General features: G+C 35.8%; 1 protein-coding gene across 4 annotated transcripts in view; it reads right to left on the reverse strand.

The window, feature by feature from the left end:
- Positions 1–2386: 2386 nt before the first annotated feature.
- Positions 2387–16635, reverse strand: part of NXPH1 (neurexophilin 1) — a 205628-nt gene continuing 191379 nt past the window's right edge. For 2 of the 4 annotated variants that reach the window (XM_039334802.1, XM_039334804.1), the window contains exon 3: positions 2387–8724. In XM_039334802.1, coding sequence (XP_039190736.1) covers positions 7963–8724 — 762 coding nt within the window. In that variant the 3' untranslated portion in view covers positions 2387–7962. The remainder of the gene's footprint in view (positions 8725–16635) is intronic. The other 2 variants (XR_005555705.1, XM_039334805.1) reach the window with 2 other exon arrangements.

Below are 16635 nucleotides of genomic sequence, written 5' to 3' on the forward strand. Positions count from 1 at the left end.
CTAATCTTAATATTTGCGCAGGATCTAGGTTAAAACTTGGCTCAGTGCATGGCTTATTATGTTTGCTAGATTGTTGCTTGATTTGAGCTTCCTCAATAAATTTTCTTTAAAACTGCCACTTGTAATTTATACATGGAGAGGTCATAAGAACATAGTGATAAAGTGTGGAGTACAGATACTACCCCCCTATCTCATTGATAAAAATATCATATTTTAAAAATAAATGGAAAAGGCTATTATTAAGCAGCCCATCAAATAAAGGGCAGAGATGCTCTTTGATGTAACATTTTCCCCCACTCCAACATAATAAGGTTCTATGAACTTTGCAGGCTTGACCAGAGCATAGAATGTTATATGGCAATGTTTAAATTTCCTGAAAAAACCTTGAGCTACAGAGCAGTCTCTCTTGCCTTAAAGAGGATCAAGTTAACAATAGTTTTTTTTTCCCCAGTAGTCTGCTTCCAGCATGAAGTATTCATATATCTTTCTCTTCCAGATTGACATGTAAACAGGCCACGAGAGGCACAGCAGTTTTGTTACTACTTCACTGCTTTCTTCTGTGGGTTTCTAATGTTTGCTGAGTATTATATTAGGCTGAGTTGTTGCTGTTAAGCTTTTTTCTGGTAACAGATGACACTGGAATTGATTAGGGAGTTTTACAGTCCGCAAGCCCAGAAGAATTGCACCATTGCATATTTTGTTTTTGTTGTTTGTTGAGAATATGGCAACAGATTTTTATACAATGTACACTATCTTGCTATAATCTTTCCCCATTTTGCACCTCCATGTGTGTTGGAATACACTATAATCTCAGCTATCATAATCTCCTGTGTTAAATAGCAATTATAAACATTTAGTCCATCATAACTAGTGGGCACCAGACTGGAGAAAGCCACCCTTTTTTTCTGCATAGTCTTCTTATACTTCTTACTATTTTCAACCCTGTTTCAGGAATTTGAAATTGGATACCTACACATCTCTCAAACTATACACAGCTTGTCCCAGATACTCTTCTCATTGAATAATAGAAGCAAAGATTATCCTTCCTCCCCAATTCACTCAAATGAACATGTGTAATACCAAAATCATTCCAGACAAAACAATCATAAATAGGTCTCTTATCTCCAGCATAATAATACCAATAAACACCTGCCATATAACATCCTAGAACTGTCAATAAGAAAGACAGAAAAGTCCGACTAGTGGACTTGGCAATACCTTGAGGGAGCAAAAGAGAAGAGATAACAAAATATAGAGAACTGCAAATAGAAATAGAATGACTGGGGCAAAAGAAAGCAAAGGTACTACCAATAGAAATAGGTATCTTGGGTGCAATCCCAGAACAACTGGGACCTGAACGCCATTGGCTTGACCCTCAGTCAATTGCAAAAGGCAGGTTTACCTGGAACAGCAACAATACCTTTAACACCATCAAACAATAATATCTGCCTATTCCAGATTCTTGGGAAGGATTTGATTGGTGAAAAAAATGCCAAATCCAGTCTAAACTTCTGGCTGACTGTGTGATCAACCACAATAACTTATTGTCAAACAGACATTAATGATGTCTGCAGGGAGTCAAGAAATCAACATGGTGATCTCAGTTGTCTGAGCAACCCCTTTCCTTTTCACACATATGTCAAGGTTGCACACACCTACAAAAGAGTAAAGATTCAAGTGCATTTTTCCAACTGCCATCTTGACCTTTGATCCCCTTGCTGCTACCACTGTTTTTCACAATGGATGCCTAAGCATTTGCCACACTTCCTAATAGCAGGGATGTCATTAGATCATGAAAATACTAATTTTATCTTCCTAGACTCTTTACACAATAAAAAATCATATTTTAAGCACAGAGATATTTTTGTGTTGGAAATCGTGCTTTTTGTGTGTGTGTGGTTTCATTTGATTGCAATAACTATTAGTCTTCTGAGCATAATAAATGTATTTTATCTATTGCTTCAAGTTTAAAAAATAATGGTGATTATAATGTATTAGAAACAGTGATGGGATTCAAATATATGAACAACAGTTTCTCTGTGTGGATGCCGCTTCCAGAAGTCCATTCTGGGCTAGGGCAACAAAAAATTAGCTACCAGTTCTGCCAAACTGGTGCAACCTGGCTGAATCCCACTACTGATTAGTCATATTAGTATTTTTATGCAGCTACTTTTAATTCCATGAATGATTTAAATAAAAGGATTGTTTAATCTTCAAATGGAATTAAACACCAGAAACCAGAATGTGCTTATGTTGTGTCAGTGCAACAAATCCAGTACTGTTGCCAGTTGTGTCAAAAAGGGTGGCTGTAGATATTTTAGGAACATTTAAATAAACATTTAATAGAAGTAGTGAGCCTTCTGTAAAACATAATTGCTTTATTTATTTTGGAAAGACAAGTTAATGTTTACAGCTCAATTGTCCTCAGATTGTACAATGAATGAAGAGGGTTAATTGACGAAGTTTATTTTAGGATTAGGGTTAAGATCTAGGATTCAGTTCAAACTGAACTGAAAATTCTTTCAAATTCCTACTTGCTTATCACAATATTTCTCCAGCTATATCAGTTTCCTGGCCAAAAAAATACTATTTTTTCATTTACTATAATGATGAATATTAGGCTATAATGGCACCATGGGCATCTGATGATAATAACACAAATCTACATATCCATACTGAAGCAGGAGCCAGGTCATCCATCAGGTTTACAATAAACGTTTAAGAAATTTAACACATAATACATGGCAATATTATGAAGCCAGTGGATAACTTTAACTATATGACTAAGAAAGATAAATACAGATAATAATGAGAAAGAAAGAACACATACAAGATATGAAATTGACAACACATTTCATCATATCTCTACTTCTATTTGTTTAAAACACTTTTTTCACAAATATGGCTATCTAAACATTAATGTCTAATCTTGGCTGCAAGTTACTATAAAACCATAAACCTGGTTTAAACTATGCCAGAAAACTATCATGCTAGTGATGCTAACATCTTTCTCTGTTCTGAAAGAGATGGAAATTTCAATCTCAAAAGTAATGAGTAGGAGTTAATATACAGAATACAGAATAATAGAGTTGGAAGGGACCTTGGAGGTCTTCTAGTCCAATCCCCTGCTCAAGCAGGAGACTATACAATTTCAGACAAGCGGCTGTCCAGTTTCTTCTTAAAAGCCTCCAGTGATGAAGCACCAACAAGCTGTAGACAAACTGTTCCACTGTTTAATTGTTCTCACTGTTCATACTGTAGCACAGAACAATTTATTTTCAGAGAAAAAACATTAGGATCAAGCTGTCAGAGGAAATTATCACCATACCACCCCTAAAAGGCTATAGATTTGAAAAAAATATATCCATGTTACAAATTTAAAAAGATGCATAGATACTTAAGTTTAACTGTGAAGTTGAATAACATCAGAGTATGATGAGATTTCTAAATATGCAAAGCTTCTATTTCTGTATGTTTAACTTGAAAAGCATCCAGTTTACACAATGCAAAGTTCTTTTAAATATAATCTGAAATCAAACAAAGATATATTCTCAGATCTCAATCTAGCACGTTTAACTCAGACAAATATTGCACCAAACTAGCTTGGCTTTTGAGACTGCAGGCTAGTTATTCTAGCAAGCAAAACGAATCCATAGATCAAGACCATAAGAGGCTAATGTATTTAAAAAAGAAAGATCAAGCCTCTGCAAAAATGAACAACATACCTTTTAAAAAATACAGAAAATTAATTATTGCCCTGCTTTGAATGTTGAATTCCAGCTGAGCTTAAGACAATGTACCTTATCTGCTATGTTGTCTAAATCACTGTGGCCCAGGATCTTATTTTGAAGCACTTTTTTCCCCAAACCTGAAAAAAGGCTTTCAGTTATAGTTAGTATTTCTAATGCTTGCTGTGAAATCCACCAATATTGGGTATAGTGTGGGCAAGAGGGAAAAGAAACTTTAGAGATAAAATGGAAAAACAATAAAACAAGAAAGCCAGCAAACACTTAAGATAAGACTCCATGAAGGTTAGAATGACTTTTGTTAGAAACATCATTTTATTGACTTAACTTGATAAATGTGCACAGAAAGGATACATTTTCAGGCAGGAGAGTCACCCTTGGCTTCTCAGCAACATGCCAAAGATTGCACTCCAGAAAAGAGGCAAGGTCAAGACAAAGAAAGGGATGGAATGGCAAGTTCATGTTAATTGAATTAAATGTAATTACACTAATTAAAAACAGTTAATAGTCTTTTCTTCAGATATTCTATAATCAGGCACATCCACAGGGGTCAAAAAATTAAGATGGTGGCCATGCACATATAACCAAAGTCCTACCCTTTTCATACACATTGCAATGCTTATAAAAAGGGTAGTGCTTCAGCTGTACACTTGCAGCTGCTGTCTTGACTTTTTTTACTATAATTGTCTATAATTTCTCTACAGGTTTTAAGAATTATAAATCACTAATTCTTCTTCAAAGAAAAGCCAACTTTTTGGAGGAGCTATAGCAACCACCCAAAAGCTCAACTGTATGTGTGTGTGTGCATATATAGATATACACATACACACACACACACACACACACACACACACACACATATATATATTCTACATATACACATATATTCGATACTGTGTGACTGCAATTCAATCTGTTTGGAAATCATTAGGAAAGCTAAACAAAAAGCAGTTGGAAACAGGTTATCTATTAAAGATCCGTTGATTTCTTGTAACACTGAATCCTAACCTTCCAATATATTCTTGTCATTTTTTCCTGGTTAAAAATAGTGCTTGATTTTCAGTTTACTTATTGATAATATAGCCAGTTTTTTTTCATATGCTAATCCACATAACTTCATTCATTTCAAATGCAGTAAGCCAGACTGCCCATTTTTAACATCCCTCCTTCTTTTTCTATTGTAGACATAGGGCAACAAGTCTTGTTCAGTTAGCATCAGTGGGTGGATCATTAAATGTCATATCAAGGGGTAGAGGAGTGAGGTCACATGCTGCATAGCACTTCAAGCAGTAGCATTCAATAGAAGACTTTAAAAATTCAAGGCACAAGCCATCATTAATTGCCCAAATAATCTTTCCATATATTAACTGATACCAAAGAAAAGTCAACCTGAATGATAGTTACAGACAGTACAACTTTTCTAGGACCATGATCTAAATTGGTATTTGACTGGCATGCCACTGGTTGTACTTCCCAAAAAGAGAACATGGGATGGATAAGGTCAGAACAAAATCTATGTATTTAATTATTCTCTGTTTCTACAGCATTAATATTTTTTAATTTGTAGAAACTCTAAGCTCATAGTCAATTCAGTAGGGCAGTGGTTCTCAACCCTTTCTTCAACATAGACCTCCTTTAAATACCTTTTGTGGCCACAGACCCCAAGACTTAACTCAAGATTTAAATCATAACATTTTTTCAAGTCTTTGTGGTACCCCCTGTGATGACATCACAGCCCTCTAGGAGTCTGCGGGCCACAGGTTGAGAACATTTTGCCCATAGAACATTAAATCATGGAATGCTGGCTACATCAACTGACTACATCCTAGACAATATGTATATGTGACTGTATGTGTGTTTTTATTTTATGTATTTTTAATAACTGATCTTTAATTGTAAACAAACAATGGGAATCATAAGCATGTGATAAAAGGAATCATCTTGACTTTTTTCAATCCTCCTATAGATACTCCTAACTTATATGAATTATTTAAAAAAATGGTCAGTAGCTTCAAACCAGGTTTAGAAACCCTTTTACACATATTTATTCATGGGTTCTCCTTTCTTCTTCAGGCTTTCTTTTATTGACAATTTTACTTAGAAAAAATATTGTTAAATCAACAGGAATGATGGAACACTTGTTGATGTATATTGCAGATCTCCTATAGAAATATCAAAAGATTCTAATCTATATTTTGCCAGTAGTGTTTGGTAGTAGTGCATGGTAAACACCATTTCGAGCTGTACTTGAATTCTAGGAACTTGATTCATAGATTTTGAGTTGCAGCCTGTCCCATTTTATAGGAATTCCATGAAAGTAGAAAAGAAAGCATATACACTGGGGAAAAAATTAGAATAGGATTGTGTATATTGGCAACAGAAGCTATCTTTATCACACCTGTTACTGATTTAAATGCCTAAATTGAGGTAATGATTTACACTATGAAGCAATCTGTATGATATGATGCTACAGATTTCATTTGTGGCTTATGACTAAATCAGATCATAATGGCAGATAATGCTTGGAACCTTTTTATGTAGCATCATATCTATAAATGATGCTGATAAGTTTCCTGCTTGCAACTTTTTTTCCCCCATCCAGCAAAGTTTTCCTACCAGGTTAAAAGTATTGGGGTGGGAGGAATGAAGAACAAGGATCAGAATTTTCAACACTGTACTACATCTCACTTCTATTTTTAGGAAATTGGTACAACCTTAGTCTGACATAGTGACCTCTTGACATTATGTTAAATTTGATTTCATATCCTTGGGGGTCTTATGAAAATCACTGGGAATTAGTAAGTTTTTTGTTGATTGAAAAGTTGCATATAAAGATAAGAAACCTGATCTGTGGGGGCCAACTTTTCTGGGTCAGCAGTGTGGGACAACAAACATCAAAGTCTCCAGCATATATCGACTTGCAAAAGAACATACTCCCATTGAATAATCAGTCTTCTCGTGCTATTTAAACCACCAGCTACAGAATGCATATTGAAACTGAATTTCAGTATTTTATTTTTATGTACATTTCAATATTTTTCACCTGGAAAGAAAAAGTCTAAATACAGACAGACTGTAAATGTTGTAAGTGTATAACAATAATTTAGCTGAATATATGCTTTGTACAGAATGCTGTCTTCTTAAATGGAGTTTACAGCTACATTGATAAAATGGATTCCTCATTTCCTTGTTTTGTTTTTAACCTATAATAAGCAGAAGAAAGAGAGGAGAGAGAAAGAGACAATTACAAGTTAATATTAATTAGCAGCTGAAATAACACTGGTTAAACTATGTACAATACAAACCATTCATACAAATGAGGACTAGGATATTGAATTTGTTACAATATTGTGTAATAAAGATAAGACAGACATTTACAACTTACAGGTTGCCTTTCAGGCATTTTTCTTTCCTACATGGTGACTGTAGGACTTCTCAGTTGGGGATGACTGCCAAGTCTGTGTGAAGTGATGACTATCAGGATGCAAAAAATCATCAGGTCTGTTAACATGTAAATTCCAAATGTTTGCTCATCTTTATTTGTTCAATAGGCCCCCCCCTGCAGAGTAAGAGCCACCTAACATCACCTTGAATGTGCCCACAGTGTGCTGGAGAAAAGTCACTACCCTAAATTGTGTTTATATGAAGAGAACTACTGAACTCTAAACACACACATATCCCCTGCTACCCACCCCCATCCCAGTTTTGAACAAGCAATTACTCCTACACAGTAATATTTACCAGTACAGCTACTTCAAGTGAAGGAATGCATGAATGGGGATTACTGATTATCATGTATTCAAGACTTAGATTTCCATAACATTGGTTATTTCCATAACCATTCTTTAGCTAATTAATCTGTTTTGCTTGATGATAGATGATCCTGAACATATCAGACGATGAAAGTCATCTTAAGAGGTACCTCTGTAGATGCAAAGAGGAAGAAGGAAAGAGAAAGAGAAACCATATGTGGCATCATTTAAATAGTGATTTACAACTGGACTGATATGTAATGGAGCTGACTGGGCAGAAATGATTAGATTGGCTTCCGTTAACATATTTGCAGCCAGTTGATATCAGCAACAAAATGTAGACACATTCTGGGCAAAAGATGTGGCCTTCTTCTTTGAGGTAATAGCCCTGTCATATGACCTCTTTTATTTGATTTGATTTATTTTATTCCTTGGGATCCTCAGTCTTAGATGTATGGTCTTTTTCAACCCGAAGGGAAGTATGGCGTGTCGCTATGGTAGTTGTAATCTGGGCATACTTTCTGTACTAGTTTATAATCTGTACTATAAAAGGAAATGTAAATACAGATTACTTTAAAGGGCTTGGAGCAGAGCCATGAGACGTGACTTTGGGTTTGCTCCTGGTAACATGTTTTAGAAGGATCATAGTTGCAGAGTGTGTTCTTGGTGGCTTTGTCAACCTTTTCATACTCAATGCGGCAGTTGAAGGACTTGGAATCTTTGGCATCAATCACTGTTTGTTGTGCCAAGTCAAATTCTACTATTTTGGTTGGGGGCACCAAGCTCACTGATACATTCCCTTGGCCGGTTGAATTATGCCTAAAGTAAACACTGAATGTCCCGTTGCCATGATCAACTATTTTCCCAGTTATCAACAGGTTTAGCTTGACTGTCTTGATATTGGAATGAAAATCGCCCCAGCCAAACATTTTCTTAAACTTCCCAGTCTTGACAATGGGCCGTCGCTTTGCTCTGGATCGAGGCTCTTGAAGATCCGTGGAGTTCCTCAGCCACTCCCATAGATCTTGCTCTGAATAAGTTTCAGGAGCATCGTACCGCATACTCAAATCTGTTGCATTTTCTTTTCTGCGAAAAGTCTGTGATAGCAGCCGGCTGATTGATAAGTCTTTGCTGCTTTCTGTCCATATATGCTTTAGTATGGATTTGGAACTGCCTGCTTTTAGAAGTTCTGATTTGCCACCACTGCTTAAATTTGCACAGGTGACCTGAAAAATCAAGAACAAAAACACACTTAGAAGCATTAATACATATTCTGTTTCCTTCCAAATCTGCTGAACTGCAGGTCTAAGTGTAGCTCAAATTGAGTTACAGATATTGTGTTTCCCTGAAAATAAGATCGGGTCTTATATTAATTTTGGCTTCAAAAGATGCATTAGGGCTTATTTTCCGGTTAGGGCTTATATTCAGGGAAATACAGTACTAAATGCATCTGTCTGGCTGACAATCTTAACTGGAGCTTATTTTAGAGGCAAGGCTTATACTTGAGCATCCTGAAAAATCATGCTAGGACTTATTTTCCAGTTGGGTCATTTTCGGGAAAACACAATAGTCCTTGACTTATGACTACTTATTTAATGATGGCTCATATGACCATCTTGGAAAAAGTGACTTTTGACCCAGTCTTGAAGTTACAATTGTAACACCATCCCTATGGTCACAAGATCACAATTTGGGGTCTTGGCAACCAGTTTGCATTTACAACAGCTGCAGCCTTTTGTGATAATGTAATCATGATTTGCAATCTTCCCAACCAGCTTCTGACAAGTAAAATCAATTGGAGAAGCCAATTAATGACTATGTGAGTCACTTAATGACTACATGATTTGCTTAACAAAGATTCACTTAATGACCACAGTAAAACCAGTTATAAAATTGGGTCCAACTCGTTTAATGACCACATCACTGATTAAAATTATGTCCTCAGTTGTAGTCATAAGCCGATAGTATAAAACATAATATCAATATTCAATACCATACAATTGATATCTAAATAGCAATTAAAGATATATAATTGTGCCTGAGAGAGAGAGAGAGAGAGAGAGAGAGAGAGAGAGAGAGAGAGAGAGAGAGAAAGATAGAGTGTAATTTTGAAAGTTTTATTTCCTATTTTCTTGTTTTATACAAGATACATCAATCTTTGAAGAAACCTGCATTTTTATACAACACAAGGTAGGAGGGTCAATCTCTTTAACAATTTTTGAAATTTTACTAAACCTTATTTCTTTAGGAAAGCATTCTGAGAATTATTTTTGCTTCAGTTGCCTCCTTGGCTACTAGCTATAGCTTAAATTATCAAAATTTTATGCTCAGATAGCCTTCTTCCCTTTCTTCTTGTTTTTTTATGTATGAGGAAAGGAAGGATCCTTTTTTATTTTAGAACAAATTGCAGTTTTCATTTAGTGGTATGTGCTTTCATCTAAGCAAAGCTAATAAAATCAGATAAGGAGAATTATTTGTTTAATCTCTAATAGCCTCATAAAATAGTTCTTTGTGTGGCATATCTATTTTAAAACAAATCTTAAAACCATAAAATCCAAATAACACAATAAAAAAACCAGTAAAATACAAAACAACACAGATAATAAAATCTAGTATTATAAAAAATTAACTACTGCAATCAAAATTCATCTTTGCTATATGGAGATATTTCATAATAGCTAAAACTTTGAGAGCTGAAGATGAAAAATCTATAATTTTTTTAAAAAGAGAAAATATTAATTTTGATTTTTACTTAGGCTGAGAAAGCTTTTTTCAAAAAGAAAGAAAGAAAGAAAGAAAGAAAGAAAGAAAGAAAGAAAGAAAGAAAGAAAGAAAGAAAGAAAGAAGGAAGGAAAGAAATGCCTGAAACTAATGCAAATAACACTATCAAGCAATTTGTTCTCACATCAGCCACTCAGTTCATCTTTGAGCTCTAATACCAGCATCTTTTGTTGGAACTTATAGAATTGGCAAATCCATATGCCATAATGTCAAAACAGGTATTCATTCTATTTCCTGGAGGAGAGAAAGGAAGCCACAAGTCTCAGGTTCATTCACATTCATCTTAACCAACCTTCTCTATTATGATTCCCCAACATTCTGCAGTACACCAGGTTAGAAAAGATTGGCCTCAGAGTGATCACCTGTGCCTGTTCATTGATTGTTCATATAGCAAACTTTTTGCTTTGAGACTGCAAAGCTCTATGATAGATCATAAATTAACGTGCTAATAAATTCTTACACTTAACTGTAATTATGGCTTTTAGGTGAATCCAATCCCCATGTTTGCAACCTGTGGCTTATACAAGCTATGTCTTAGTATGATATGTGAGTGTAATTGTAGTCTTTGTATGAATTCATGCTATGCAATTGGTAAAACAATTTTACCAAATTGTTTCTTCCATCTATAATTAGTAAGATGTTTTACCCTTTTCCACAAAAAATCAGAAGATTGTCACAGTTGAAGAAGATGACAATTTGACAACTGGTTACATAAAATCAATGTTATTTATTTATAAAACAATTATGTACTGATGTGAATAATATACTTAAGCAAGCATACTATTAAAAATCAGTTGTTTCTTCCTTATTTCAAAATGTAAAAGTAATATTTTAAGACACCAATACACAAATGATAGTAGTGCTGGATAGCGACAACCTTCTGCCTTCTTTCCCCCCCATCCACATTCATTTTGTTTGATGAAAGAGAATTTGATTCTGAGAAGAAGAGCATTTGAGGAAAATTCTCATGGTTGGTATGAAGTATCTTGTAGTTACTTATTTAGGTATGAGGTTATGGTGTTAGTTACATTAAACTTCAATTAACTCTCAAGGGCAGACATATTAGAAGCTTCTCTTATTCTTAGTGGGAATATAAATGTGGACTCTCGTTATTCTGTTAGCATTAACTCATGTTACTCTGATGTGTCCTTACTAGCCAAAATAAACAACACATTTGTGCTCAGTTCTCTTTGACTATACCTTGCTCATTTGCAAGCTAATGACATTAATATTCCATTGATATCTATTTTATTGCTTACTGTATTTTTGCCTATTGCCCTAGGAAGGATAACTATCAAACAAAATTCATCCCACTGAACTTCAAAAACTAGAAAAACCCCTTACTCTGCTCTTTGTAGTCCATATCTGTCCTTGGACATTTCCAGTCAATTCAAAGGAACAAATGTGACCAATACATCAGATGCTGTTGGATCAGAAATATTGAATTAACAAGTGCTTCCAGGTGCTACTGCCAGTAGGGACAAGAAGCGTTTTTCTAAAATAATCAAGAATGCCAGCAAGGATTATAATGTGGAGGCTATTGTACATCTTGGCACTAACAATCTGTCCCAAAAAGATGTACTCTCTGAGCAGAATGATTTCCAGAGCTTGGAGCAGGAACTTAACAGAACAGGCTGTAGGCTTACTTTTTCAGAAGTTTTACCAGTATATAAGGAGCAAAATGGAAAAGGCCAGCGTATAGCACAATTCAATATGTGGCTAAAGGAGTGGAGTAAAGGGGAAGGGTTTGGATATACTAGTCACGAAGTCTGTAGCTGGCCCAATGAAAAAATGTACAAAAGAGATGTTTGCATCCATCAAAGAAAGGGACTGAGTTACTCGGCTATAAATTCACAGATTTTCTGGAGGAATATTTAAACTAAACAGCGGGGACAGTGAGTTAATTGATACAGAGCATCCCTGTCCCAGGCAATCTAAAAACTATAGGGCTATCAGTGCATGTAACATAGATGTGTATGCAGACAAGAATATCAACCTTGCTGTCAAGCAAAATCAAGCTTCTAATAGCAAGTGTCACACAAAGTGCACTAACCAGATAGGTAGTAAGACAATAGGGGAACTCAAGCACCATACAGGTTACATAGAAAGTAAACACAGGGTCAGTCATAAAGGACTCAAATGTCTATACATCAATGCACAGAGTATGAACAGCAAACAGGGTGAACTAGAAATTCAGGTTAATGAGGGCAGATATGATATTGTTGCCATTACAGAAACATGGTGGGATGAAACCCACAAATGGAACACACAGCTAGAGGGATTTAAATTATTTAAAAGAAACAGACCAAATAAAAGAGGAGGCGGAGTTGCTCTATATGTAAGAAATAACTACATCTCTACAGAAATAGAGTACAACAATGATGAAAACTTTCTTGAATGCATTTGGATCAATATAAAAGGGGGAAAAAACGACATTACCATAGGTGTATACTACAAGCCACCCAACCAAACATAGGAAATAGATGAACTTTTTGCTAGTCAACTAACTAAGATATGTAGGAAGCACATCACAATAGTAATGGGGGACTTTAACTACCCTGACATCAACTGGGAGACAAACTCTGCACCAAGTGGAAGATCAAACAGATTCCTTGCAAACCTAGCAGACAATTTTGTCTCCCAAAAAGTAGAGAATTGAACTAGGGGATTAGCCATTTTGGATCTAATTCTCACTAACAGAGATGAAATGATAGAAGGTGTTGAAGCCACAGGAACCTTGGGAGGAAGTGATCATGCAATGTTGGAATTCAACATTATGGAAGCACAAGCAATAAAACACAGTCAAACTACAGTCTTGGACTTTAAGAGAGCTAACTTCAATAAACTTAGAGAGGGCTTGGGAAGGATTCCATGGATAAGAATCCTCAAAGGGAAAACAACTCAAGAAGCTTGGGAAATTTTGAAAAGTGAAATAATAAAAGCCCAGTCCAGCACAGAACCAATAAAGAGGAAAAATAACAGCTCTCAAAAGAAACCAGCATGGCTGCATAAAGAACTCTCTGACAAACTGAAACATAAAAAGGACAAGTATAGAAAGTGGAAAGAGGGGCACATAACTAAGTCAGAATATCAACAAATAGCCCAAGCCTGCAAAGATGAAGTGAGGAAAGCTAAGGCTCAAAATGAACTAAGGCTTACGACCAAAGTCAAAAATAACAAAAAAAAGCTTCTTCCAACATGTAAAAAACAAGAAAAAAGTGAAGGAAATGATTGGTCCATTAGTGGGAGAAAGTGGCAAGAAGGTGACAAGCAACAGGGAGAAAGTAGAACTATTTAATTAGTTTTTTTGCATCTGTCTTTACACAAAAGGAAAAAACAGACCAACCTACCAAAAATAGTGCCATAAAAAAACAGAATAGAAATGCAAGTTAAGCTAGGCAAGAAAATGGTGAGAACCTGTCCAACCTATACGAGTTCAAATCACCAGGACCAAATGATTACACCCCAGGGTTCTCAAGGAACTGGCAGATGTGATCTCAGAACCATTGAACTATATTTTTCAAAGATCCTGGAGCACTGGGGAACTACCAGAGTTCTGGAAAAGAGCTGATGTAGTTCCCATTTTCAGAAAAGGGAAAAAAATGGACCCAGGAAATTACAGACCTATCAGCCTGACCTCAATACCTGGGAAGATTCTGGAAAAGATAATCAAACAACGAATCAGCAAACATCTAGAGGCAAACAAAGTCATTACTAAAAGCCAACATGGGTTTGTCAAAAACAGATCATGCCAGACAAATCTTATTGCATTCTTTGACCAAGTGAAAAAATTAGTGGATCAGAGGAATGCTGCGCATATAATTTACTTGGACTTCAGTAAGGCATTTGATAAAATAGATCACAACCTACTACTTGATAAGATAGAAAATTGTGGGTTAGACACCATCACCACCAGATGGATCCGTAGCTGGCTGACCAGCTGTACTCAGAGTGTGGTCCTCAATGGAACCGCATCTACATGGAGGGAAGTGTGAAGTGAGGTGCCCCAGGGCTCTGTTCTGGTCCCAGTGCTCTTCAACATCTTCATCAATGATTTGGACAAGGGGATAGATGGGGAAATCATCAAATTTGCAGACGACACCAAGCTGGCAGGAATAGCCAACACTCCAGAAGACAGGCTTAAGATACAGAAGGATCTGGACAGCCTTGAACACTGGGCGCTATCTAACAAAATGAAATTCAATGGTGAAAAAAGTAAAGTTCTACATTTAGGCAAAAAAAACCAAATGTACAGGTATAGTATAGGGGCTACCTTGCTCAATAGTAGTAACTGTGAGAGGGATCTCGGAGTCCTAGTGGACAATCACTTAAATATGAGCCAGCAGTGTGCTGCAGTTGCCAAAAACACCAACACTGTGCTGGGCTGCATGAACAGAGGGATAGAATCAAGATCACGTGAAATATTAATACCACTTACAATGCCTTGGTAAGGCTACGCTTGGAATACTGCATCCACTTTTTGTCACCACAATGTAAAAAAGATTAGAAAGAGTACAGAGAAGAGCAACAAAGATGATTAGGGGACTGGAGGCTAAAACATATAAGGAAAGGCTGCTAGAATTTAATGAAGAGAAGGACGAGGGGGGACATCATAGCAGTATTCCAATATCTCAGGGGCTGCCACAAAGAAGAGGGAGTCAAGCTATTTTCCAAGGCACCTAAAGGCAGGACAAGAAGCAATGGATGGAAACTAATCAAGGAGAGAAGCAACCTAGAACTAAGAAGAAATTTCCTGACAGTTAGAACAAATAATCAGTGGAACAACCTGCCTCCCGAAGTGGTGAATGTTCCAACACTGGAAGTTTTTAAGAAAAGACTGGACATCCATTTGTCTGAAATGGTATAGGGTTTCCTGCCTGAGCAGGGGGTTGGACTAGATGACCTCTAAGGTCCCTTCCAACATCATTATTATTATTATTATTATTATTATTATTATTATTATTATTATTATTATTATTATTATTATTATTATTAATTAACAAGAACAGTCTATCCAAAAATATATTTTTCTAAATTGATCAACTTTCTAATATAACACTTACTTTTTAAAATATATAATTTGCACTACCCAGTTTTTTTTCCCTTTTTATCTTTTTCTTCATTAAATATTTTCTAATATTATTTCTTTACCTCTTGAAAGGATTGTGTTGATTTATGTGCCTAGATAGTTCTGAAAGATTTACTCTATTTCTCTCACCTTGCCTAAGGAATAGTGAGCAGAATTAAACTAAAATGTCACACATTCCCTTTCTAGAACTGGATAAAAAGAGATGATGCAAATCCACCTTGGTATTTAACTAGTGCATTTACTAGTCAACCTTATAAAAACATTTTAGAATAAACAAGGGACTTTCCTCTTCCACTGCACTCAAGAATCTCAGAATAACAGTTTCTGCTTTGTCAACCTTTCCCATCACTTTGGTTTCTCCCAAAACCTAATGGCCAAAAATAATTTCAAATATTCCTGCATGAATATCTAATATAAGTCAAGAATGAGACATTTTCTTTGCTGGCAGTCACTCAGTGTATATACTGGCAGCCCCTCCAAAATCAGAAACCTTGTTCTCAAAAGGAAATTGGATGGGCAAATAAAGACAAATAAAGCCTTTAAAAATGCAACTACTGGCCATATTTTTAGCTGCCAGAAGAAGCAGGTAGATGGGAAACAACAAATATGGTCCTCTTTGCTTGCTCCTGAGATGATTTAGCCAAATTTTCCTTCTTTTTAATAGCAAGGATGATAAAATATACCTAGCTTCTGAGAGCTGTTTTGTATCCATATCTGAGATCAGCAGAGTAAGTGAGGAGAGAGGTTTTCACAAAATACACTGAAGGTATGTCAGTTAACAAAGCAGCAACAAAGATGTCACAGAAAAGGAGAAAAAGTATATCATTCTTAAGCAGCATTTTGGGACCAGGAGCAAATGAGGAGAAGGAATGGGGCTGAAAAGGGAAAATATGCCAACTTGACATGGAAGAAGAGCTGTTTACTAACCCATCTCCCTATCTTCAATCACAGAAAGGATAGGAGATCTGAGAGATGGTTCCACTTTCAAAAATGCTTGCTCTGTCTTTGCCTCCCATTTCTGATTAAAATTTGCTTTTATGTGTAATATGCACCATGGGATTAAGATATAAATTGTCTCTATAATTTGATGTGGCACTCAATAGTTCATTTGAAATAAAAGAACTGGCTCATTTTAGCCTTTATGAAATCTAAAATGAAGGGGATTTTTTTTAAAACAAGTGACTGGCTGATAATGATATAGTCTGTCAGTCCTGCTAACAGTAGCCTTTTGCATTGCAATGGTTCTTCATAATTTTTAATTATATGA

Source organism: Crotalus tigris, unplaced genomic scaffold (assembly GCF_016545835.1).
Source record: "Crotalus tigris isolate CLP2741 ecotype Arizona unplaced genomic scaffold, ASM1654583v1 scf7180000017634.973608, whole genome shotgun sequence".
Taxonomy (NCBI): domain Eukaryota; kingdom Metazoa; phylum Chordata; class Lepidosauria; order Squamata; family Viperidae; genus Crotalus; species Crotalus tigris.